General features: G+C 41.7%; 1 protein-coding gene across 1 annotated transcript; it reads right to left on the bottom strand.

Annotated features, from left to right (window-relative positions):
• Positions 1-7: 7 nt before the first annotated feature.
• Positions 8-26,866, bottom strand: LOC307130379 (uncharacterized protein; the record flags this gene model as incomplete). The annotated part of the gene is made up of 14 exons (XM_079823343.1): positions 26,125-26,866; positions 25,050-26,041; positions 24,869-24,963; positions 23,918-24,131; positions 23,583-23,822; positions 23,129-23,466; positions 22,733-22,969; positions 2,720-3,342; positions 1,649-2,640; positions 1,468-1,562; positions 1,114-1,327; positions 779-1,018; positions 325-662; positions 8-250 (listed from the first exon to the last, which is right to left on the bottom strand). The coding sequence occupies exons 1-14, from the start codon at positions 26,739-26,741 to the stop codon at positions 8-10; spliced, it is 5,478 nt and encodes a 1,825-aa protein (XP_079679469.1). The 5' UTR covers positions 26,742-26,866.
• Positions 26,867-27,970: the final 1,104 nt, after the last annotated feature.

Here is a 27,970-nt window from a genome sequence, read left to right as displayed (position 1 = left end):
GACGTTCTTATGCGTACTGGCCCATAGGATGGTCACTCCACTCAGGGAGGTGAGAGATCTTCTCTTCTGTGCTGGGCTGGATGGGCCAACCCCACGCTTTGAAGAAGGGGGACAAATTCAGGTTGACCACCTTGGAGAAGGTCTCAGCATATAGATTCATCTTGCCTGCATTGTCATTTGGCACTCCATTCATAGTATGGTAGGCAGTAAAAACCTTCTTAAAAGCATCCCAGCCAAATTTTTCCTGAAGCTGGAAAAAAGAGAAAGATGTCAAACAATTATCAAACAATTTTTTAAAACACGTTTTCAGTCAGTCTGACTTACCTGCATGTAAGTCTCGAGTGCCGTCCACATACTCCAGGTTTTTAAATCCTTACCGCCATTGTGATACATCTTGACTCGAGCCTGGCGGTCCTCTAGAGTCATGGCTGGATGAGCATTAGCTCTATTCAACCGCAGCACTTCCTCATGTACGTACACTGACCACAGGTTGCAGGTGCACTCAGTGGTGTGTGGAGGGAACTCCCAAACTCCACGCTGCTGGTTATGACCCAGCTCGTGAATGGGTCCCCAAAGACCACATTTATAGGCGTTCTCTATGTTTATTAGTTCTGGGGCAGAGCTGGAGTGCATCATGATGGGATATCCAGAATGCATGAAACCTGAGGGGGGAAAAGGAGGAACTGCATTATTGTCAGGATTACGAGAATATAATTAATAATAATGGCATTCTGTTGTAATAGTAATGGTTCTTTATCCCAGCAATAGTACCACTGACCGCAAGAGATCTGAACATCTGCAACAAACCGCTCTTTGCGGGGCAACTTGGCAGGCCTTGCTGCAAGATCAGTTACACTTCTCATTATGGTATCCCAGAGTGCAGCCACCTTATCAGGGCGGTCCAGATTCCTTATAAATTCTGATTCTAATGTGATGATGATATTCTCAAACTCAAGTTCTGCCCAGGGGGCAGGTGCCGAACGGATCCTGCTCACCCAGTCAGCTACACTTGTCTTCCCTGAGGGACAAAAACAAGTTTTACCATATACCTTTAAACGTTCTGAATAGAAACCTTACTGTGATGCTCACTGAATATTAATTCGGAATTCTTACCAGATTTGAAGTATGGAGCCTGTACCGAGACCTGCACGACAAATTCCACCCCATCCACTTTGCTCTGGGGGGGTGCTATTATGTAGATAAGCCCTCCCCACAGATTATAGACCTGGACCATTTCTTTGTCCAAGGGGAATCGCTCATGGACCACAGGAGCCCGTTTCAGGATGTTTGCTCCACCAATGTAATCTGTCTGGCAACCAAGCTGCACCTACATAGAGTATCTCCTCATGTTAATAACATGCTCTTCAAGCCCTATGAGCAATAACGTTGTATCTAGAATGACAAGTATATTACAAACAGCACTATTCCTTGATTGGAAACATGTAATGTATAGACTTTATTGATTACCTGCCAATTTTTCCCAACGATCTCAGTAGGTACTGCTATGTACGTCTTCATACCAGGTGAAAGATATAAGCCTGTGCTTATCCATTCTTCACAACCTGAAACAAGTATTTTTATAGTGCTCAAAATTGTAAAACTTAGAATTAACACTTTCCTCCTACATTTGGCAAGAAACCGTTCATACCTGCAGTGTTTGCACTTATCTGAACTCTTGCGTTAGACACAGTGGGCATGTTGGGTCTGTCCTTGATGATGTATGGAAGAAGGGCATCAGGATTAGGCGACACTTTGTATAACTCAGTCCCAACGTGGAGCATCAGGTGGTCTTTGGCACTTTCAACAGGACATTGACTGCCCACCTGTGGAACGCCTACCTCCTTCACTATGTCACTAAGAAGTGCTACCACTGAAGTGTAGGCGGAACTGTTGTGAGAACGCATACGAAGGTAACTGGCACAGTCGCTGCCCAGTTGCTTCAAGCAGCCCTGTTCACGATCAGTTAGTTCTTTCCCCAGGCTTACATGTTCAGCAAACCGATGCAGCATGTTACGAAAGTGGTACCCCTCTCTACAACTCTGTTCTATTTCTGGGGCCTTATATAACCCTCCACACAAGGTGTTGCCTAAAAGACACAATCCCATCCTGTTAAGAATGTGATTTCCTGGGTATTCGGTCATCACATTGGAGCCACACTGGGACTGGGCCCAATACCAGGCATGACCCCCAATCAGAAGACCTCCACCTTCAGCAACAAATTCTTGGATCTCTGCACACTGGGCATCACTGTAGGAAGTGCAGACATAGACGCTTAGATCTTTTCTCAAGCCAGTCAACTGGCAATCTAAACCTGATTTGCTCAGTACCGCTTTGGCTGCTGTGAGACTAGGTAGGATCCCAATAACACCCTTCCGACCCTCATCAAGCCACTTGATAGCATTGATCATGAATGTGGACAGAGAGTCCCGGCCCATGTAGCCTTCATGGGATACCAGAATTACTCTGCCTTGTCCATAATAGGCACCAGCAATGAATGCTTTTCCAGCCGGAGTGACCGCAATGGGAAATGCTAATGGTCCGTGCACCATCACCTCAGATGCTATAGCCTCTCCTTGGGTGTCAAACTCGGACACACCTTGTAGCAGGAACTCTAGATCATCTTTGAAGTATTTGTCTATTCTGAAAAAGACAAAACAGATGGTGAAATGCATGGTTTGTTAAAGAATAGGTAAAATGCTAAAATATATGCTGAACTTACGATACAGAAAGCCAATTAGAAGGGATATTTCTTGGAACAGGGAATTTGCCAACTTCGCCTGTGTGTTCAAAGAAGTAAATTCCTGCCACACTGCACACTTTGTTTCCTGGGAAGTTCTTTATAGTGTTTTCTTGTGGATGGTTATAAGACCAAAACCAGGCTTGGCCAGCAATGATCAAACCACCTCCAGCTTTGAGGAAAGCAATCAGTTCCTTTGCACAGGTCTCGACACTGTAAGCATCTGTGATATATATAGCTAATCCATTCCGAAAGTCTCCTAGCTCTGTCTTGATAGGGAAGTGGTTCAAGTTTTCAGCTACTGAACGTAAACTCTTCTGAATCCCTACAATGCAGTCATCACCGGTACATGGCATGAGCCACATTAGAGCATTCTCTATGAGGCCAGGAAAGCGTGTTAGATATTGCTCATGTCCCAACACCACTATACGTCCCTGACCGTAATGAGATGCAGCCATCAGCACCTGACCTTTTGGATTCATGGCAAGTGGAAAGGCATGTTCACCTATTAGTACAAGCTCACTAGGCACTGCTTTCCCTTCGAAATCAAGCTCCTGCAGCCCAGACATGAGTGTGTAGTAGTCCTGTTCATGTGCCATGGTGGATTAGTTCTGTTTAGTAATTCAATTCAATTCAAATCAATCACTCTTAACTATCAGTCCGTTTTACAGGGTCTGAACACTGGGTTTGTTCAACCAGAGCTTGTGCATAAAGAAAAATGATACCGATCAGTCCTACACAAAGACAGAAAATGAAAAAAAACAAAGTATGAATTACATTTAACATACAGTAGTATACAAAAATCTTAAACTTTACATCCCATTCCTACATATGTAAACATTTGCAACTTGATATTCAATATGCACACACTTACATTTATCTGTAGATACAAACAAGCTCAAATTACTTTCCTTCTTCCTGTGCGTTCATACCGCCGCCAACGAGAGCGTCAAACTTCGCTCTGGCCGCCCTGCCAACGATGCTGTAGAAAGATTTATGGACGCGCTGCCACTCTGACATAGATTGAATGCTTGGTCTTTATTTAAACTTTATTTAAAGGTGCTGCAAAGCAAACAATCATGTTGTTCGGCCTTTGTGCAAACTGAGCACAGGTAGGGTACGTACAAGGGCAGTGATTGCATGTATTTTGCAGTACTAAACACGTATTTATATCAATTTCATCAGGCTCCGAAAATTCCTCAAAAAGAACACAAAGAATGGCCTTCTCAGCTGCCATAGTTGCAACTCTTGCGTCATCAGAACAGGGTGTTCAACGCAGCACCGTTTCCATTTAAAAAATGTTTTGCAACGTTTTGTTGGGGCTGAACCTAGCCCAGATTTCAACTCTTCTCGACGCCCAAATCGTCCAAGACGCACTGCGCCGCTCTCGCCGGAACTCGCCGCCGGCTCCCATTGAAAATGAATGACTTCCGGCCACTTTGACGCTCTCAGCGGCGGCGGTGTGAATGCACAGTTAGCTCTGTGTGACTGCTTTAAGAATGTGTTTGTGGCTATGACTATGGCTCACACGTAAGGAGCACACCCATAATTACACCTTTTTCATTTTATTTGTTAATCTAGAAACCTCCATTAACCATTCCCTCTACACAGCATTTGACATCTTGTACTAGAGCTTACCAAATGATGTGTGGAAAAATTTAAAGGACATTTAAATAGCTTTTTATAAACGTGCCTTAAAGATAAAATAAAAAAAACTTTACTGGTGTGTGCATCTTGAGACAAAACAATGGCACTGACATATTTTAAGATATGTCAATGCAAGTTGCTTTCAGTTAAACTCGCTCAAACATGCATTTGAGTCAAGGACTAGGCTTAAGCATTGTCTGTGAAACCCAAGTGTATGAGCACATACTTTAAAGGGTAACTAAACCCTAAACCAACTTTTTTTAGTTAATGATCTGCAAGACTGGTGCTTTATTAATGCTGTTCATTGATTCGAGTAAATGTTTTGACATTTGGGTATAAAGTGTTTTAATTCTATAATATATGGTGTAAAATTGTCAAAGTGCTGCCCTCTTAAGGTTGAATGGTGGCTACTGCAGTTGAATTTTCCTATTGGACGTTGTAGGTCATTGTGACGTATGGTTCTTCCAACGGCTCACTACCCACGCCCCTGGCACGAGCTCACCACGCCCTCAGAAATGTTTTCCCCAATCACATGAGAATGGCTTCACTCCAGTATAAACTTTCATGTTACATGAAGTAGAAACATTATGAATGAAACTTACTTGACACTTGCTTTAACATTGTAATGAAGAAAATGTGGTTAAAGGGGTGGTAAACCACGATTTCACTATTCTAACTTTAGCTAGCGTGTAATGTTGCTGCTTGAGCATAAACAACATCTGCAAAGTTACAACGTTCAAAGTTTAAAGGGAGATATTTGCTTTTAAAGAAATCCATTTCTAAGGACTACAGCAAACGGCCAGTAGGCGACTACACACATTCCTCCAGGGTAGGTGACATCACCAGGCTCAATATTTACATAAACACCTCCTCCGTGAATATTAAATAAGGGGGGGTGAGGCCATTTTGTATCGCTGTTGTTGTGGTATAGTGGTAGGCTACAGGCAGGAGTGGTGTTGCTGCAATGCCGATGAAACACTGTTATTTTCATCCGGATTGCAGGTCTGGGGATGGGCGTTTAACATACAGCATGTTATATGCATGTGTTTGAGACAGAGGGGAACAGGTCTCAGATATATGCTGCCGATCATAAAGCACGAGACAGACAGGGTCGGAGGAGAAGACTGGAAAATGTGACATAATGGACAATATTCGTCCGTTGCAATGAGCGGTTCAGTGCGAATCATGCGTGACGGGCGCGCCTCCCGCAGCACATTTCACCGAGGAAAACATCCACAATCTTTGCGAGTTCAATGCCGGATTTGCACAACGTCAGATGCGCGAGACAAACACTGCCTGTGCGTGGATGCACGACGCGCGCGCTGCACATTTCACGGAGGAAAACATCCACAATCTTCGCGAGTTCAATGCCGGATTTGCGCCTCGGCTTGTCCTGAAAGCTGGATATACAAACAGAAGCTGTTAACGGGCCACAACCTGTAAGTCTGATTTATTTTTCATTGATGTGTTTCCTGTAATAGGTTAATTGTACATTGTAGCAAGGAAGTAAACAGATGACAACGCTGTTCTGCAAACCAGTCTGTTAAATGCTCATTCATACTTAACGTTATCCGACGAACACCTAACGTTACAAACACTAACGTTAAAATCTCAACAGCGAACTTGGCATTAGTGTAAATGATTCTTTGATTAGAGCTTTTATGTATTGTTTATCTACAGGCATGCTAAACATGGTTCTGTGTGTGATTTGGCTACTGGTAAAGCCAGTGTTTAGTGTTCGTTTTGGGTTAGTTCTTGCCACAGATATTTGGCTATAATCGTTCTAAAAATACAAAAGTGCCATTCAGCATTCACTATAGCCATTCACTATAGACCCGCAGTCTTTACTCTTGAGGACTGAACAGGTTCTGCTCGATCATCTTCACTAAAATGTTCTGGGTCTGATTCGGGCTCAGATTGGTATGGTTTTATTGACGCCATCGTTTCTAATACTGACCAAAGCACAGCCTTCAGGTAAGGGGCGTGACGTTTCCGACAAACGTGAACTGCGGTTAGCGAATCACAACACACTGGGCCAGCTAACCAATCTGAGCCCATCGCGTATTTTTGAGGGACTGGCTTCATACAACCCGGAAAGCATCAGACCGTTTTACAAGGAGGGACAGAGCAGTGTAGAATAAAGGTCAAATATATGAAAAATAATGCAATTTTTTTAAAAACGAAGCATGAACACATGTTACAGTGCACCCCACAAACACAGCCAAGCCTTCAAAAGAATGTTTTACCACCCCTTTAATTAATGCAGTTGTCAGTACACGTCAGGCTTTTCTTACAATATTATTGCCGCCCATCATGTGTACAGATCATTTTCATCCATGAGACGCACTTTCAAACCCTGACACGCAAGTGGTTGCCGTGGTAACGAACAATACCGTAATGTGCTGGTGTATATAGTCTAACTTTTATTTGAGGAAATCTGTTTATAATAGGCTATTAGGTTTGAACGTATTGGTCCTGCGCTGATTATTGATTCAGTTAAAACATTGCATGTATCTGATCTATTTTTAGTGGCATTCAGTATAAGAATTTGACTGTTCATAGATTAGGTCAGTTCTCTTGCGCTGCTGCTTCGCTATCATCATCGGCATCGGGAGTTAACACAGTTTGAGCCAGCGGCTCGCATTGATAAGGCTCTGGGTCTGTGTCTACAGACAATTCACCCTCCTCCACTTCATGTGAAGGTGGGGGAGAATGACTGCTCTGTTGCAAATCTACTGGCTATGATGTGTCACTCCAGTCATCCTCCATCTTTAGGACTCGCGAGTCAGACAGCTGTCAATCAATCCGTCATTGCGGGTCTCAGGTGCACACCCTCCGCTCAGTCCCGCCCTCGGTTCATCCCCTCTGTCTCCGCTGGGCTCTGCCAACTTTTCCAGCATTTTTCAAATATTGCCAGTGGGTGGAGTTAAGCGCTGACCTGGGGTTTAGTTACCCTTTAAATAGCTCATGAAACAATTAAAAACGTTTTCTTCCATATGTCATGTGTGGGGTTCCATAGCTTTAAGACAAAAACATTTTCCAGTTTAACTAAACTATTGGTCCTTCATTATGCAGAGTAAATTAACTATGTTTATCAAGCCATAAGTATTAGGAGGATATCATATCTCATGATAATACTGATGTAAACTGAAGATTCGTCATCTAACTCTGGTGTTTTCAAACTGTGGGTCGCGACCGTCTATGGGTCACAGGTGGGTCGGTAGATGGGTGGGTAGATGCCTCATTCTACTGATCCGTGCAGGCGCTAATGAGGCATCTACGTATACATCTATGACCATGATCTAATTTGACCTTGCCGGAAATTATGGCGGAGCTCAGAGACGATCGCGTTCATCTGTTAAGAGGTAAAATAATAGCATAAATACTGCTCGGTTTCTCGCAGAAACTGATCGTTTCGCTAGATAAGACCCTTATTCATCGTCTGGTATCGTTTAAAGCCCTTTGAAGCTGCACTGAAACTGTAATTTGGACCTTGAACCGTTTGTAGCCCATTGAAGTCCATTATATGGAGAAAAACCCTGGACTGTTTTCATCCAAAAACTTAATTTCTTTTCGACTGCAGAAAGAAAGACATGGACATCTTGGATGACATGGGGGTGAGTAAATTATCAGCAAAAGTTTATTTAAAAGTTAACTAATCCTTTAAATTTACGTTTCAGTGAATGACACACACACACACACACACACACACACACACAAACACATGCACACACACAAAGTTTAGTCTGGGGTTGCACAATATACCAACATTAAATAGAAATCGCTATATTACTTGGTCAGTGCGATTTTCAAATTGCAAAGGCTGTAATTTAATTTATAAATCTATCAGCATTGTGTTTCATGTGTTGTGATAACAGTTTTCAGCGTCTCAGAGCAGCTTCATTATTAACAAGGTTTGAAATTAAGACCCGCCAACTAGCCAAATGGTAAAAATCAATTGTGGAGGGTAACGATGTCAAATCACTAGCCAATTTTTGGTGGGTCACTTACTATGTTTACTCACTTTTTATATATGAGCGCGCTCATACGTGCCTGTGAATGTGGGACTCCTGTCTCTGAGACACACTGCGCACCAGAATCAAGTTCTCTTTCGCTCTTGAACAAACAATAACACACAGAATTATGCCAAAGTGTCTGTTTTGTGCAGTATGCTCAAAAGAGCAGTCATAAATTAGTTTAATAACGTCTTAACTGAACTTATCAAAAGTTTACTTGATAAAGTTTTAAATATGGATATTTTTCTTACACAAACGCATTGATTCGCTTCAGAAGGCCTTTATTAACCCCCCAGAGCCTCGTGGAGCACGTTATTTGATAGGCAGATGCACTTTTAATGGACTTCAAAAACAGAGCAACTATGAATCCAATTCTAAAGCTTGGATTAGCCTGGACTTTTGTAATATAACTCTGATTTTATTCGTCTGAAAGAAGAATGTCATATACACCTAGGATGACTTGAGGCTGAGTAAATTATGGGCTAATTTTAATTTTTGGGTGAACTATCCCTTTAAATTAAAAACCTAATAAATGTTGAAATTGATATAGCTTTCAGTTATACTGTAATGTTGAATGTCTCTCATTAATGTTTAAACAAATCACGTTCATAGAGACATTTGTAAATTAGGAAATGAAACCATATTAGTATTGACATTTTTTTTTAAATTCTATTTTTTTTTGTCATATCAAAATGTTGGTTAAGATTAAGCTTACAGTAGGCTACTTTTTCATTTTTTTAAATTTGTTCTGCCATGTCTGTGTAAATCAGTTGAGGCAGCAGAAACTACTCGGTTACTCTTCACATTCTTTCAACATAGTTTTGTTATCAAAAATATTGTTATCAAAAATGTAATAATGTACCCTAAGTTTGTATTGCAATTAAACATGCATGTCATTCATGCTATGACAAGGAAAATAAAAACTGCTTAGAGCAGAAGAGAATTAACGCCTCCCACCCCCACCCCGACCCCGACCCCGCATTCATGCTTTAAAATTATATTGGTGGCTGGTCTTGACAAGATTATACTTGTCTAAATGGGTCCTGGGATGGAAAGGTTTGGGAACCCCTGGGGCGTAAACAAACTGAATAGTCTCATACCATTCTTTTACAATCCAACGCTCTCCATTGACTTTGTATTGCGTGAAGCGGCCTCCTTTTCATTTCTGACTTTGTAACAAAAAATAGAACAATGTCTAAAAGCTGATATGTGACAAGGTGCGCAGCAAACAAGCTAAAGAAACACAGAAGTACGTTTTATTTTATAAGCTGTCGACCCCCCCCAAAAAAACGAGCGTTTAAGGAGACAAAAGTGGATACAGGCAATAAGACGTGAAGCATCAGCAGGAAGAATGGCTACATTTTGAGATCCTGACACTCAGTATGCCTACATGTGCAGTAAACATTTTGTCACTGTTAAGTCAAATATCCAAATGTCAGTTTTATATATTATATTATTATATATTTCCTGTCGCTGATTATGTTCCCCTCTTTTTGGGTCAACAGCTTATAAAAACTTCTGGGTTTTTGGTTCTGTGTTTTTTTAGCTTGTTTGATGTACACCTTGTCACATATCAGCTACATTGTTCTGTTTTTTTGTTTTGAAATTAATGTTTTAAGCAGGTTCATATCATTTGCAATCATTATTTTTAAAACTATTATACTGTTCAATCTATATATGTTAAATAATAAAATACATGGTTGAAAATATTTTGCACTGGCAAATTAAGTAAAAATTAACAGAAACAATCTTTCCATCGTAACCCGTCATTTCCACCACTACACAATTTTTGAGAAAAAAGAAATAACCAATGATGTGGATCTAAATGTATTTTAAATCAAGTATTAATAGTTCATTACATACAATATGTGTGAGTGACTTTCAAAAATAAACATAGACCTGAGCAAAAATTAAATGCTGTAGGCAAAAATCCCAACTCGTGGCATTTAGCAACTTTAAATAAAAATGTATTAAGTTCATGATTTATTTTGTGACATGATTAGATAGCACTGATGTTGTTGACTGATACATCTTATATAATCAGTTTTACAATATTATATTAGCCTATAATAAAATACATAAATTGAAAAGTGGTGGAAATTACATCTTTGAAAGCGCTCTTCAGAAAAACTGTTAATAATAATAATATTCCATAGAATGGCCACTGTTATATTGTGTAAGACAAATGAATGAAGCTAGGAAGATTGTTTTAAGAGAGTGAATTTTCCATAAGTTCACAGTGTCAAAAGTGCTCCTAGTTGGAAAATCATAATGTTGAGGAACTTTGCACCGTTACACACAGACTATGCAGGTTATATAAAGTTAGCTTGAGCCTATGGGTGTTTCTCAAACAAAAGGCTGCGTCCTACCGAGACTGTGTCCTTCAGCTGGTCCAGTCCTTACGCGGCTTGTCCTCCTCAGCAATTAAACGCTAGAATGAGACGGTCTAGTCAGGGGCATTGAAAAACAGTTACGACACTCCCATAGACTTAGGAACCGAGGGACGCGGAAGTAAAGCGTGATTTTATTGCATTAGTTAACCTCTCAGGAATCTTGATAGAAGTGGTATTTTATTAAGTGCGTTATAGTTAATGTTTATGGATTGTTAGACTCTAACTGCAGTTAGATAACGTGAGCAACACTGTAACAGCTACTATATCCAGATGCTATCTATATTTGAACAGTTTTTAGTCTCTCTGAGATCTTTCTGTCGAATCATCAGCGCATGGATTTAGAGTTGAATTAAATTGGTTGCCCTGTTTTTAAAAAGTTAAACAGTAAAATAGCATAATTTTGTGACATTTAAATATCATTTAAACGCATTAAAGTCAGTAATATTTTTTCAAACGTGTTTGTGTCAAGTCTGTTTTTTATTGGCACGTGCCACTGAATGTATTGTAATACGTCACTACCCATTCTAGGAGAGACACGAAATAAATCTATCATGGGTCACTTAATAACGCATTAACAGTCGCGTCTGTTACTGTAAACCTTTATTTTTGCGTGATGCTGTGCAGACACACGCCGCCAGTAGGTGTCAGTATAAGTGAGTGTAACACTGGCCAGTGCAAGATTCTCATCGTGGATATTTTACATTGAAGTAGCCTATTGTTATTTAACTTTGAATGTGTCAAAGAAGAGATAATTTAATTTTGATACAATATCATTTTTTTAATCAACAAAATGAACGGTGACTTCTTGACAGAGCAAATATTGTTGAAACTTTAACACCCACAAACTCTTTTTTTAATGTAATGAATTTGTTTGGTAAAGATGAAACATTTCATTTTGTTAAATCATCAACCATGTTTTTAAAAATCACATTTTGTTTAAGTATATGGCTCGTTTTCAGGTGTCATTTTGATTCTACTTTGCACCGTTCTCATAGGATCTCCTCCCTGTTCTTTTTCTCTCTATCTCTCTAAACTTCCATGTCCTCTCCCTCCCACTCTTTTCTCTCCCTCAATTCCTTCTGTCTCAAAAACAAAGAATATCACATTTTATACTTATTTTTTCATGACACTTTATAAAAGTAAAAATGTTCTGCAAAACATCAGAAATGTTTTATTCAATGTAATTATTGCATTTAAGAACACTGAAAATGTTCACAAAAAAAAAAAGAACAAAAAGGAGTTGAACAAATCTTATTTCATTATTTAAAATGCTTTTTAAAGAGACCTTGTCCTCTTGTGTGACATCTTTGCCATGTGTGTCCTCACTGGCATGTTCTTGGATCCAGCAGATGGACATGTGGTGGCTAACTTCTGGGATTCTCCTGATTGCATCAAGTTCTTCTACAAGGTAAAAGTCCCAGATTTGGGAGCTTCCCAGCCGAATGCTGTCCGTTTATGTCAGCTCTTTCTAAACACATATCACTTCGCCACACTGTACGACACATACTACCGCACAGCTGTCTATTGTGCTTACAAAAAAATTATATTTCTACTTTTCCATTTGAACTTGGGTTACTTTGTTTTCATAAATGTCAGATCACATGTTTTTTTTTAATAAAAAAAAAAAAAAATACTACACTGTATAATGTATTAATTACAATGTTTGTAGGCCAAAACATGTTTATCTTTTTTAGTAATTGAGTTTTATTTTACTAAACAAATTTATAAAACAAAATAAAATATTATAATATAATAAAATATCAACCTGAGAAATATTTACTGGAGTAAAAAAAGGCATATAAATCCAATTTAGTTTAAATAACTTTAAAATTTGTATATTACTGTCATTTTGTAGCCTGGTTAAAACCAGACCATTCTCAGTAGTAACTGAGTTATGGTCTGGCAAAGCTTCATAGACAAATAATTTCCAAAGGGGCGTCACCAACGGACGTCGCTCAAATGCCTCTCGACGCAACTGGATAGACCTAAAACCAGTCAGAGCGATGAGGGAGATGACGTATGCAGAGCGACGGAGAAACATCTCAGACTCTGGCCGTCTTGTCTGTACTTGTGTTCTCAAATAGGAAATGTCCCCGGTTTCCATTTCAGAAATCTGGTCACCTTACCTAAACCACATATTAATGTTTAATATATATATATATATATATATATATATATATATATATATATATATATATATATATATATATATATATATATATATATATATATATATATATATATATATATATATATATATATATATATTATTATTATTATTATTATTTTTTTTTTTTAAATGTAAACGAAAAGAGGCAGGGTGTTTTATACTTCATTCTATTATAAATATATAAGATAATCAATGTAGGCCTAGCTACACGTTGCCTGAACCACATTCGTGTGGCTATTATGTTTAAGAATTATTATTATTATTATTATTTTTATTAAATGAGGCAGTGGTGTTCCCTTTCGAACAGTCAGTTCGTACAGCTTTGAAGACACTATATGGGTAGGTTCTCCTACTCTCGAATATACTGAAGTAATTGTAAAATCACGCAGTGCTACTGCCCAGTCAAAACAGTGTTGAGACATCTCGCACGCTATTGGCTGGCCAGTGGGAACTGCATGAACCAATGGCAGAACAGCGTAATCTGAGCGAACCAATGGGCACAAAGTCCGCGAAGCTGAGCGCAAGAGCTCACGAAAGGGGCATATAACACTGTAACTGTCAAAAACGTCAGATTAATCTCCTTCAGCGACGATCTACGGTCCTTGCTGATAAACTCGAACTTCACCACCTTCACCGTGAATTGATGAGCCTGCAGCGGAATAGCGAGCTAGCGAGCCTGGACGTCCTGCGAGAGTCAGTGGCCTACTGTATTTTCAGCACGCTCAAATCGCCAGCGATCCCGCGAGCTGTCACGCAATTCCCCTGCGCTCTTTGGTGAAACACTACGGTGTATCCTTTCTGTACAATACTGAGAAAAACATATCGCTTGTGTGTGCAGTACTTACCTATACTAGGAGGATAACCAAGACGGGTGTGTGATCTGTCTGGGCAAGGCCCACGCGGACGCTGCTCTCGCCGGGTCCGGCTGCTCACTGCGAGGGTATGCCCATTTCCTCCCTCCATTCGTGGATAGCGCTCTTTTCAGAGCGCGACCCCGGCCCTCGCGCTCTCCCGTTCCCCTTTCCGTCCGAGCCTCGGCGGGAAAGAACGGCGGAGCCAGAGGGCTGAGTATACCAAGGCTAGCGAGTTCACGTCGGCCCAGTGCCCGCGCGCCTCGTCTTCGCCTCAGAGAGGCGTTTCCCCTGTGACGCTCTCTCGATCGGACCTGCTCCCTCCGCTCGACGCCGAGGGCTTGGTCTCATTCGGCGGCAATGAGGAATACGAATCCGCACAATTACCAACGTCTCACTCTTCCTCTTCTCTCACTCGGGCGCCGCGGACAGAGAATGCCAGAGTGGACGAGCAAACTAATGCCGGAGCTTCCCGCATTACTCGCTCTCAGACTGCTGGAGATATTGGGGGCGCGGCTTACGTTACAGACTGTTGTCACTGCAGCTTGCGCTTTTCTACAGCGGCAATCGAGAGCGCGACTTACGTCATTGCTGCCTCGCTGTCTAGCGCATAATGGCGTCGTGAATGGCGGCCAAGCCCTGCGCCTTTTTCACTCTCCATCACTTCTCTCAGTCCCCTATTCAGGCGACTGGAAAGGTTCAACAGTGTAGTAAACAAGCCTGTTATGAAGCACGCACGCCCTACACACCAAAACACCATAGAGAGCGCGACTTACGTCATAGCCGCACCCTCTGCTGTTACGGTGCACTTTCGCACACAGGGTTGCCGGTTCGAGCTCCGCTCTCACAGGTTTCTCAGTGAGTCTCAATTTAATGAATGGCGGCCAAGCCCTCCACCACTTCTCTCAGTAAACGAGCCTGTTAAAAAACATGCACGCCTGTACACAGAACGCTTCATTAACGGCGATCCTAATAAACAATTAAGAGTTCTTTCCTCTGTTATGACTGCAGGCAGTGTGTCCCCTACATAGGGTGTACCCCTGCATATAAGCACTGTTAATTCAGCGCTATAGAACCACTCAAAAGTCCTGCTGTGGCCGGATTACCACTACAGACTTACTTTACATTCTCTCAATCCCCTCGGTTCAGGCGACTGGAGATGTAAATATTGCAGTCAACTAGCCTGTTGTCAAACACGCTCGCCTGCACATCAACGCTGTTTTTAACAACGACCTTACTAAAATACATGGACCTTGCACATAAGTACTGTTCTCACAGATTATCGCTCACGCCGAGAGCGCTCTATATGTAGAGCGCGCGCCCACTACAAGTGTGCGCCGCTACACATAAGTGCTATCTGCACAGTGTCACAAACATCAAACCAACCGGCAGACATCTGAACAGGGCCCTTATCCAAAACTGAACACAGAAAGCAGCCCTGACAGGTTGATCAGGAAGAGAGGAGGGTTGAGTCCCGCCCAGGCCGGTCCGCCTCCCAAAAGACTCCGAGTTCTCTCCCCACGGCCCGTTTTTGTTCCGGTCAGGGAGAAAAATACTGTTCTGAATGTTTTTCATGCAATGAATGTAAACTACGAGTCCGCTTTAATGCGTGCTCCCCTGAATTCTACCGCCATAAAGGCGAGTAAAAAAAAAAAAAAAAACGAGTCTTCTCTCTCTTCTGCACCACCTGTGCGATCGGGCAGAGGCTTGGAAAGCCATCCCCGGTGTGTCACAGTGGGTTATAAAAACAATTCAACAAGGATACTCGCTCCAATTTGCTCGCAAACCCCCCGTTTCACGGGCATAACGCACACTTCGGTGGAGAGCAACGTGACTCACATTCCCAAAACCAAAACCGAAGTAGAGAGCCTATTGATAATAAAAATAAAATAAAAGTGTTAGAGGCGGTGCCTCCAGCTCAGAGCGAGTCAGGGTTTTTACAGCCACTACTTCCTTGTTCCCAAAAAAGATGGCGGCCTCAGGCCCATCTTAGATCTCAGACACCTGAACAAGGCTCTATCAAACGGCCTTTCAGAATGCTGACATTAAAACAGATCATCGCGCAAATCTGCCCGATGGACTGGTTTTTCTCATTGGATCTGAAAGATGCTTACTTTCATATCCAAATTATCCCACGTCACAGACCGTTTTTGAGATTCGCGTTCGACGGGAAGGCTTATCAGTACACAGTCCTGCCCTTTGGCCTGTCCCTGGCCCCCCTGCAATTTTCACGAAGTGCATGGATGCAGCTCTCTCCCCCTTAAGACAAGCGGGAATGCGCATTCTGAACTACCTCGACGACTGGCTCATACTGGCCCAGTCAGAGGAAGAAATAAAATCTCACAAATCTATGCTACTCAGCCATCTAGAATGCCTGGGTCTCAGAATAAATACAGCCAAGAGCTCATTGCTTCCCAGGCAGAGAACCTCCTTCATGGGAACGATTTTAGACTCAGCCCAAATGAGGGAGTGGCTATTGAACGAACGCGCTCTGACTACACAGCAGCTTGCATGATTCATTCAAAATGGGAACCAACACACCCCTAAAAAATTTCAGAGAATGCTAGGCCTAATGGCAAACGCTTCTCCAGTACTTCCGCTGGGTATGATGCACATGCGCCCCCTGCAGTACTGGCTGAAATCACAGGTTCCTTCCCAAGCGTGGCATTCAGACCAGCTTTGAATCAAAGTGGGTCGCGGCTATGTCAAAGCCCTGGCCCCGTGGTCACTTGGGAACAGTTTCCAGATGGATGGTGGTCACCACGGACGCCTCCAACTCGGTTTGGGGCGCTCTGTACGAGGGCGAACCGGCTTCGGCTCATGGTCGAGCACAGAGTCACGGTTGCACATAAACTGCCTAGAAATGCTGGCAGTAATGCTAGCCCTCGAGACTTTTTTTCCACGTCTCTCAGGTCACCATGTTCTAGTCCGCACGGACAACACGACTGTGGTCTCCTACATAAACCGCCAAGGCAACTTTCTGAGGCAAACAGGACAATCCGGCACCCCCACCCCAAAATTGTGGGTGTTACATGTTTGGCCACTCAAGGGGGGCTTGAGAACCTCCCAGTGAGTGTCTTGAGTACCATCAGTGAAGCTAGAGCTCCGTCTACTAGACGTCTCTATGCCCTTAAATGGTCAGTGTTCTCTGACTGGTGTTCAGTCAGGAACTATAACCCAGTGTCATGCGAGATATCACAAATTCTTGTTTTACTATAAGAGATGTTGGATGCAGGACACACTCCATCCACACTCAAAGTCTACACGGCAGCTATCGCCGCATCTCATACGCCTATAGCTGGCCAATCAGTAGGCAGACACGACATGGTCATAAAATTCTTAAAAGGAGCCAGGAGGCTTAACCCCCATCTCCCTCCTACGGTGCCATCCTGGGACCTTCATTGGTCCTAAGAGCACTAAAAAGACCTCCCTTCGAGCCGTTGCAGACGGCTGAATTAAAGCCACTTTCGCTGAAAAATGCCCTGCTATTAGCACTGGCATCTGTTAAGTGTGTCGGTGACATTCAAGCGTTATCTGTGAACGCGTCATGTTTAGAATTGGCCCAGGCGATTCTAAAGTCATCCTCAAACCAGGGCATGGTTATGTACCTAAAGTGCTTTCAACACCGTTCAAAGCACAGGTAATCACTCTCTCTGCCCTCCCCACTTCGTAGGATGAGAGACAGTTACACCTGCTCCACCCTGTTAGGTCGCTTAGAGCATATATTGAGCGGTCCTCCCACTTTAGACAGTCGGAGCAGCTCTTTGTAAGTTTTGGTGACCGAACTAAGGGACTTCCGGTCACCAAACAAAACCTAGCCAGATGGCTAGTGGACGTGATAGCATTAGCATATGACACTATGGGCCTCCAATGCCCCATAGGTGTCAAAGCTCACTCCACCAGAGGCACGGCCTCCTCCTGGGCGTGGTCTAGTTGAGTTTCTATGGGTGACATTTGTAGATCGGCAGGTTGGTCCTCACCATCTACTTTAACCAGATTCTACAGTCTGGATGTCCCTGCACTGCAGGCACAAGTCCTCGCTGTATAAAAATACTAAGACGGCCTAACGAATGGGATTTGGGGCCTTCATATGCTTCAATGCTTACACATTCCTTATAGTTACCGGCCTCTATGAGCCCAGTAGTATAAGACATCTGTACATATATATTATATATATAAATGATGTGTCAGTAACAGTAACTCTAGTCTTGAGCCCTATCTAATAAGTATTCAAACTTGAGGGAGTACATGTCACTGCGCTTATCATAGCACGGCGGGATTTTACAGGTTCCCATATAGCATATTCGACGCAGTACAAACTGACCGTTCGAAAGGGAACGTACTCAGTTAATTAACGTAACCTCGGTTCCCTGAGATAAGGGAAGGAGTACTGCATAGACGGCCGTGCTATCGCTTCAGTCGATTTAACCTGACGTTTTTGACAGTTACAGCGTATTTTATATGCCCCTTTTGCGGGCTCTTGCGCTCAGCTTCGCGGACTTTGTGCCCATTGGTTCGCTCAGATTACGCTGTTCTGCCATTGGTTTATGCAGTTCCCACTGGCCAGCCAATAGCGTGCGTGATGTCTCAACACTGTTTTGACTGGGCAGTAGCACTGCGTGATTTTACAATTACTTCAGTATATTCGAGAGTAGGAGAACCTACCCATATAGCGTCTTCGACGCAGTACTCCTTCCCTTATCTCAGGGAACCGAGGTTACGTTAAGTAACCGAGTACGTTTTATTACATATTTCGTACGCAAACTTCTGACTTGCGTCCGTGACTTACCAAGTTTGACTCCGGAGAACGAACTCCCGAGGACGGGAGGACACTAGTTAGGTACTCTGCTAAGGAACAAGCAGCGTTCTTGACAGTATCACTCAGTATATATTTGTATATTTTAGGCTACAATAAAACAAAATATATGATAAAACACTACTCTACCTCTTTTAATTTTCATTAAAACAAATATTAAACATATTATAGCCACACAAATGTAGTGCAGGCAATATTATCTTCAATGCATGTTTATAACAAAACGAAATATAAAAAACACAGCCTCTTTTCGTTTACATTTTTTTTTAAAACACACATTAATGTGTGCATAATATAGGCTATGATTATCACTGTAATAAATTAAATATGACAAAACACAACCCAGTCTCTTTTTGTTAAATGTCAGTTTATGTGTGATCATTGATCAATAGCAATTATAAAAGTATAAGTAAAAGGTATAAGAAGCTATACAATAAATAAAGCAATTCAGTCAAAGTCAGCGCTAGGAGACTACAACGGTAAAGTTTAATAGCTTAAAAATATAAAGTTATGAAACTTCACTTTGCCCTCAGACAAAACGATCTGTCAGGGAACAAATGATAGATTAATGAGAGCAAAGATCAGCCGTTAGATCTACACAAGACGAGACGAATCATATCTTATGTTTAACCACTACAGAGCCAGCGGCAGACGGCAGAAGGACTGGCCGAGGAAAGAGTGTTCTGGGCGGGGACAATGAGCGATTTAGCGCCGCTGATCCACTGGAGCTCACAACTCCGAAAACGGCAGATCAAATTTTCAAAAAGGTGCTCTCTTTATAAATAAACCACAGATTTGAGCTTTAAACAACTACATTCTCGCCAGAAAAGGACTTAAAGCTATATTTTGTAAAACATTAACACTACCAGAGGGCTCTTGCTAAGAACCATTCGTTTAGCCACCCGATAACATCTTTTTTAGATATGAAGGCTTCGAGTGTTGTTCTTTGCTCGCTTAAAACAGACGCGATAATAGCAGATTCGAACGAGTGATGCTCCACGGCGGCAAATCTGCTTCAACGTCGCTGCGCTGTCGTCATCGTGTAAAGCCCGCCCCAACGTTTCTAACTGGTGCTGCAATTTCTAGGGATTAGAAATGGGTTTGAATGGGCTCTTTGCCAGACTACATGCAGAGCAAATCTAAATTTGACGGAAGTTGTCTGGGTTTTCTCAGGCTAGTCATTTTGACATCTCTGGAGCCATCAAAACAATGATGTTTTACTAGTTGGTGAATCCCACATGGTCCAGTGAAATGGAAGATGGGTATAAGCGGTCACAGCAGAACCAGGACATCTATCTGGGAGAGAAACAGGCTTTAAATGAAGACTACACAAACTCGGGATTTGACCATGGTCACCTCAATCCCAACGGACATCATGCAGGTATAACCACTAATGACGAATAAGCCTTCCCTCCTGTTGACCTTTTTTAGGGACTGAGGCCATAGCAGTTTCCCACAGGATTTTGTGAGACTGTGGTGGGATCAAGGTCCTCCCGCCACAGTCTCACAAAATCCTGTGGGAAACTGCTATGGCCTCAATTTTTTTTCTTTTCTACATTTTAAAGTTAAATGAATCAATCTGGTGCACTTTGAAAGTTCAATATTAAGAGCTCCAAGTTACCCTTGTTCTGTGTGCAAATTTAACAAAGAAAACAGATGGTCAATTGACTTGTACCTGAACTGAAGGGGACACATTTTTAGGGGTACTTAACTTTTTTTTGCTATATAGTGTTTCAGTCTATATTACATTCACACTGGTGTGATTAGAATGTTATAATAATAATAATAATAATAATAATAATAATAATAATAATAATAATAATAATTACAACCATATTGTAAAACAAATGCACTGTAAAAATAAATGAAAATTTTATTTTATTTTACGCTACAGTATGGAAATTATAATCATTTTGTTCTAATTTCTACACTTGCAAGAGAAAAACCTTAGAGCTTTTATTTTGATGGAAACTGCAGTTGAGCTTTTATTTTGGTGGAAAACAAAATTTCGGTTTATTACGAAACTATGCAGGACCAGTGTTGAGTAAGTTACTCTAAAAAAGTAATTAACTACTAGTTACTAATTTACATCTTCAATAGTGTAATTAGATTACTGTACAAATTACTCTCTCCAAAAATGTATTTAATTACTTATTACTAATTATTTTCTAAATCCTGTATCAATTAATTCAAGGATAGAAATGAAACGGCTCTTTTAATTCATTCAAATAAATAATATAAAACTACATAAATTATTCTTATTAACTGATCAAAGTATTACAAATGTAAAATGTGAAAAGGATACATAAAAAAAAACATAAAAATACATAAAGTTAGACTTTAAATTTTGATGTTAATTCCACTATTGTATTATATATAATTGTTCTACAGTCTATACACAGTATTTAGTTCAATTACATCAGAAATAACAGTTTTTAAATTACAGAAGAAATAAGAGTAATCCCTTACTTTTCAAGGAAAAAGTAATTAAAGCCGCGTTTCCACCGCAGGAACTAGGAACTTTGGGGTGGTACTTGGTGTGTTTCGACTGCAGGAACCAGGGTCTAAATGAAGTTCAGGGAAATATTTCCCCCTCCAAATGGCCCTGCTCCCGAGGTAGTACTTTTTCAAAGTTCCGGAACTTTCGGGGGAGGGACTGGGCGCTGAACATGCTGATTGGTTGACTCCATGCAGCATTTTATTCAACCGGCATTTTTTAAAGTCTTGCGAGGTTCGTTCTGCGTTCAGTAAATATCAGTCTTGCTCTTTCTGTCCGATCGCGTGCGTTGTCTCAGCAATCTCACGGTCAATGTCCGTAATAGCTGATAATAACATGCGTTGTTTTATTTTAAATCTAGCTTTACGAGCTTTCAGAATACGCTTTAGTATCAGAGCTTATCTCTTTTCCGCTGTTTTGTAAATTACCTCTTGAGTAAACCAATACATAACTAGCAAAAGCAGCGCTGCTTGCATCTTCTCCATACTTGTTATTGTTGCAGACAGTATCGCACAAAAATGATTATTGTCCGTCGCTGACTGAGAGGAGCAGCCGTGCGCGGTCCCACGTCTCTGGACTAATTATTTGCCTAATATTCAGAGTACTTTAGACCGCAGTGGAGACGCAGACAGTAGCAGGTCTGGGGGAAAAGAGTTCCTGGTACAAATTGTTCCGGGTAATTTCTGTGGAATAGGGGCTTAAATTACAGTAGCTAATTACTTAATTAGAACACTGGGCAGGACAGATTAGACTATGGTGGGCCGCAACAGTCTAGAATCTATATAATGAACAGAAAACACTGCATAGTTTCGGATAGAGGTACTCTTGTGGACACTTAGTATGCATAGTAAAATGGTTTTCCTGGAGGACAACATCCTAAAATCACCACAAAAGTTAATTAATTTATTTAAAAAAAATTTTATCATTACTGCTTCCTGCTAGTTACAAGTCGTAATGCCACCTTTATCCTGACCAATGTGGTGCCTCAAAACCCAACGCTGAACCAGAATGCTTGGAACAAACATGAGTCTAAACTGACCAGCTTGTTTAATGCAAACTGTCATCAGGCTTATGTGCTGGTAGGTGCCATCCCTTCTTCTAACAACTGGATCATCAAAAACAGTGTCAAAAGGGTGAACATCCCAGAGAACATCTGGAACGCGTACTGCTGCGTCGATCAAAATGTAAATCCAACACACTTTTTTCCCAGTGTAGTCTTTTAATTGTAGTACATACATGTAGTTTTTAGTATATATATATATATATATATATATATATATATATATATATATATATATATATATATATATATGTTGTGTTTTTACCATGCATGTTTAGGTTACTTAACCTTAGCCCACTTAGCCTATAACCACATTTGATTAAAATGAAGACTATTCAGAATATTTCAAATTATATTTATAAGTTTATATGCCTCACATTGATAGGAATCCATTTCTTATGTACACACTTATTAAAATGAAAAGCATGAATATAACAATGCCCATGAAACTCAAGGTAATCATATACTTTATACTTTATCTTACCCCTCAATTAAATTAAAACAATCTCTGTACATTTTAAATGCTATCTGAGACGTTCTTATGCGTACTGGCCCATAGGATGGTCACTCCACTCAGGGAGGTGAGAGATCTTCTCTTCTGTGCTGGGCTGGATGGGCCAACCCCACGCTTTGAAGAAGGGGGACAAATTCAGGTTGACCACCTTGGAGAAGGTCTCAGCATATAGATTCATCTTGCCTGCATTGTCATTTGGCACTCCATTCATAGTATGGTAGGCAGTAAAAACCTTCTTAAAAGCATCCCAGCCAAATTTTTCCTGTAGCTGGAAAAAAAAAGAAAGAAAGATGATGGAAGATTACACAAAAAAACACAAATAATCCATTATTTTAAACACTCCTACAAAAATGACATTACTGGCAATGGTGATGTACAACATGATGCAAAATTTTTAAAACACATGTTTTCAGTCAGTCTGACTTACCTGCATGTAAGTCTCGAGTGCCGTCCACATACTCCAGGTTTTTAAATCCTTACCGCCGCTGTGATACATCTTGGCTCGAGCCTGGCGGTTCTCTAGAGTCATGGCTGGGTGAGCATTAGCTCTATTCAACCGCAGCACTTCCTCATGTACGTACACTGACCACAGGTTGCAGGTGCACTCAGTGGTGTGTGGAGGGAACTCCCAAACTCCACGCTGCTGGTTATGACCCAACTCGTGAATGGCTCCCCAAAGACCACATTTATAGGCGTTCTCTATGTTTATTAGTTCTGGGGCAGAGCTGGAGTGCATCATGATGGGATATCCAGCATGCATGAAACCTGAGGGGGGAAAAGGAGGAACTGCATTATTGTCAATATTACAAGAATATAATTAATAATAATGGCATTCTGTTGTAATAGTAATGGTTCTTTATCCCAGCAATAGTACCACTGACCGTGAGAGATCTGAACATCTGCAACAAACCGCTCTTTGCGGGGCAACTTGGCAGGTCTTGCTGCAAGATCAGTTACACTTCTCATTATGGTATCCCAGAGTGCAGCCACCTCATCAGGGCGGTCCAGATTCCTTATAAATTCTGATTCTAATGTGATGATGATATTCTCAAACTCAAGTTCTGCCCAGGGGGCAGGTGCTGAACGGATCCTGCTCACCCAGTCAGCTACACTTGTCTCCCCTGAGGGACAAAAACAAGTTTTACCATATACCTTTAAACGTTCTGAAAAGAAACCTTACTGTGATGCTCACTGAATATTAATTCGGAATTCTTACCTGATTTGAAGTATGGAGCCTGTACTGAGACCTGCACGACAAATTCTACCCCATCCACTTTGCTCTGGGGAGGTGCTATTATGTAGATGAGCCCTCCCCACAGATTCCAGACCTGGACCATTTCTTTGTCCAAGGGGAATCGCTCATGGACCACAGGAGCCCGTTTAAGGATGTTTGCTCCACCAATATTATCTGTCTGGCAACCAAGCTGCACCTACATAGAGTATTTCCTCATGTTAATAACATGTTCTTCAAGCCCTATGAGCAATAACGTTGTATCTAGAATGATACAACGCATGGCACTGCGAGGAAGAGCCTCTCGGCGGGCTGGGGACCGAGCGGCAGTGTGTCAGGGAACCGGACCAGAATTATTATTTTTTTCGCCTCTCTTTACTCTCTTGTCCGGTCGCTCTGGGGGTCTTCGTCTCCCATTCTCTCGGCTCGCCGGCCCATATCCCCGGACGCCGAGATTGGGCTCTCCAGGGGTGGGGGTGGGGGGGGGTGGGGGGGGGGGGGGGGGGGGGGGGGGTAGGCGTAGACGCGGGGTACTCCACGGCCTACGAGGGGTGTTGGGGGTATGTGGCAAGGTGGACGAGCGAGAGAAATGGGAGGAGCGAGCGAGATCGGTGTGCGTGATTGAGAATGAGCATCACCTGCAAGGCTCGAGTCCTCGAGTCCTCTCATGAGGGAGCACGGAGGCATATAAGGATAAGCCACGCGAGTGAAGGACGAGAGAGGACCAGGCCTGGATTTTAAGTTGTGTTTTATTTACTGTATGTTTTGTTATGTGTGTGCTTTTACTTTCACTTTGTTTATTTATTTGATTAAAGTAGTTGTTGAATGTTCGCCCTTTCCCGCCTCCTTCTTCCCTGAACGTCCGAACCGCGTTACAATTACATACAGCACTATTCCTTGATTGGAATCATGTAATGTATAGACTTTATTGATTACCTGCCAATTTTTCCCAACGATCTCAGTAGGTACTGCTATGTACGTCTTCATACCAGGAGAAACATATAAGCCTGTGCTTATCCATTCTTCACAACCTGAAACAAGTAATTTTATAGAGCTCAAAATTGTACAACTTAGAAATAACACTTTCCTACTACATTTGGCAAGAAACCGTTCTTACCTGCAGTGTTTGCACTGATCCGAACTCTTGCATCCGACACAGTGGGCATGTTGGGTCTGTCCTTGATGATGTATGGAAGGAGGGCATCAGGATTAGGTGACACTTTGTATAACTCAGACCCAATGTGGAGCATCAGGTGGTCTTTGGCACTTTCAACAGGACATTTACTGCACACCTGTGGAACGCCTACCTCCTTCACTATGTCACTCAGAAGTGCAACCACTGAAGTGTAGGCGGAACTGTCATGAGAACGCATACGAAGGTAACTGGCACAGTCGCTGCCCAGTTGCTTCAAGCAGCCCTGTTCACGATCAGTTAGTTCTTTCCCCAGGCTTACATGTTCAGCAAACCGCTGCAGCATGTTACGAAAGTGGTACCCCTCTCTACAACTCTGTTCTATTTCTGGGGCCTTATATAACCCTCCACACAAGGTGTTGCCTAAAAGACACAATCCCATCCTGTTAAGAATGTGATTTCCTGGGTATTCGGTCATTACATTGCAGCCACAGTGGGTCTGGGCCCAATACCAGGCATGACCCCCAATCAGAAGACCTCCACCTTCAGCAACAAATTCTTGGATCTCTGCACACTGGGCATCACTGTAGGAAGTGCAGACATAGACGCTTAGATCTTCTCTCAAGCCAGTCAACTGGCAATCTAAACCTGATTTGCTCAGTACCGCTTTGGCTGCTGCGAGACTAGGTAGGATCCCAATAACACCCTTACGACCCTCATCAAGCCACTTGATAGCATTGATCATGAATGTGGACAGAGAGTCCCGACCCATGTAGCCTTCATGGGATACCAGAATTACTCTGCCTTGTCCATAATAGGCACCAGCAATGAATGTTTTTCCAGCCGGAGTGACCGCAATGGGAAATGCTAATGGTCCGTGCACCATCACCTCAGATGCTATTGCCCCTCCTTGGGTGTCAAACTCGGACACACCTTCTAGCAGGAACTTTAGATCATCTTTGAAGTCTTTGCCTATTCTGAAAAAGACAATAAAAACAGATGGTGAAATGCATGGTTTGTTAAAGAATAGGTAAAATGCTAAAATATATGCTGAACTTACGATACAGAAAGCCAATTAGAAGGGATATTTCTTGGAACAGGGAAGTTGCCAACTTCTCCTGGGTGTTCAAAGAAGTAAATTCCTGCCACACTGCACACTTTGTTTCCTGGGAAGTTCTTTATAGTGTTTTCTTGTGGATGGTTATGAGACCAACTCCAGGCTTGGCCAGCAATGATCAAACCACCTCCAGCTTTGAGGAAAGCAATCAGTTCCTTTGCACAGGTCTCAACACTGTAAGCATCTGTGATATATATAGCTAATCCATTTCGAAAGTCTCCTAGCTCTGTCTTGATAGGGCAGTAGTTCAAGTTTTCAGCTACTGAACGTAAACTCTTCTGAATCCCTATAATGCCGGCATCACCAGTACATGGCATGAGCCACATTAGGGCATTCTCTATGAGGCCAGGAAAGCGTGTTAGATATTGCTCATGTCCCAACACCACTATACGTCCCTGACCGTAATGAGATGCAGCCATCAGCACCTGACCTTTTGGATTCATGGCAAGTGGAAAGGCATGTTCACCTATTAGTACAAGCTCACTAGGCACTGTTTTCCCTTCGAAATCAAGCTCCTGCAGCCCATACATGAGTGTGTAGTAGTCCTGTTCACGTGCCATGGTGGATTAGTTCTGTTTAGTAATTCAATCCAAATCAATCACTCTTAACTAACAGTCCGTTTTACAGGGTCTGAACACTGTTTTTTTTCAACCAGAGCTTGTGCATGCAGAAAAATGATCCCGATCAGTCCTACACAAAGACAGAAAATGAGAAAAAATCAAGTTGTATATATTTAGAAACAAACATAAATGTAATTTTGTAAATCATTTTTTTTATGAATTACATTTAATATACAGTAGTATACAAAAATCTTAAACTTTACATCCCATCCCTACATATGTAAAAATTGCAACTTGATATTCAATATGTACACACTCACCTTTATCTGTAGATACAAACAAGCTAAATTACTTTCCTTCTTAGCTCTGTGTGACTACTTTAAAAATGTGTTCGTGGCTTTGACTATGGCTCACCCATAAGGAGCACACCCTAGGAGCACGCCCATAAATACACCTTTTTCATTTTGTTTGTTCATCTAGAAACCACCATCAACCACTCCCTCTATGGCATTTGAAATGCACTAGAGCTTACCAAATGATGTGTGGAAAAAAAGGTCTCATTGTGTCATTGTTTTAGGTAAAGGCTGGAATACACTACACAACTGTTGCCCAGATTTTTGCCTCGATTTATAGTCAAGAGGAATCAACACTAGTTGTCGAAAGTCAGAGATAGTCTGCAGGTTTTGAGAAGTAATAGTCGACACATTTCACAGAAAATCACAAAGGCCTGGTTTCACAGACATTAGGACTTAGTACAGTTAGGACATTTAAAAAGCTTTTATAAATGTGCCTTATACACTATTATTATTTTTTTAAATACTGACGTGCATCTTGAGACAAAACAATGGCACTGATATATTTTAAAGGAACTGTATGTAAGAAATGTATTTCAATTAATCATAAAATGGCCCTGATATGTCACTAGACATTAAAGGTCCTGTTCTTCGTGATCCCATTTTTCAAACTTTAGTTAGTGTGTAATGTTGCTGTTAGAGCATTTATAATACCTGTAAAATTATAAAGCTCAAAGTTCAATGCCAAGCGAGATATTTTATTTAACAGATGTTCCCTTTCAAAGCCTACAGCGAACGGCTGCTTAGGACTACATCCTGGTATTTCCTGCTTTAATTACGTCAGTAGAGCAGTTTGTCGACTAACCTCCGCCCACAAGAATGCGCGAAAAAGGGGGCGTGGTCTTGTTGCTCCCGCGTGGAGAATAGGAAGTGTTG

The sequence above is a fragment of the Gobio gobio genome (genome assembly GCF_949357685.1).
Source record: "Gobio gobio genome assembly, chromosome: 8".
Lineage (NCBI taxonomy): Eukaryota > Metazoa > Chordata > Actinopteri > Cypriniformes > Gobionidae > Gobio > Gobio gobio.
This window is presented reverse-complemented; position numbering and strand designations above follow the sequence as displayed.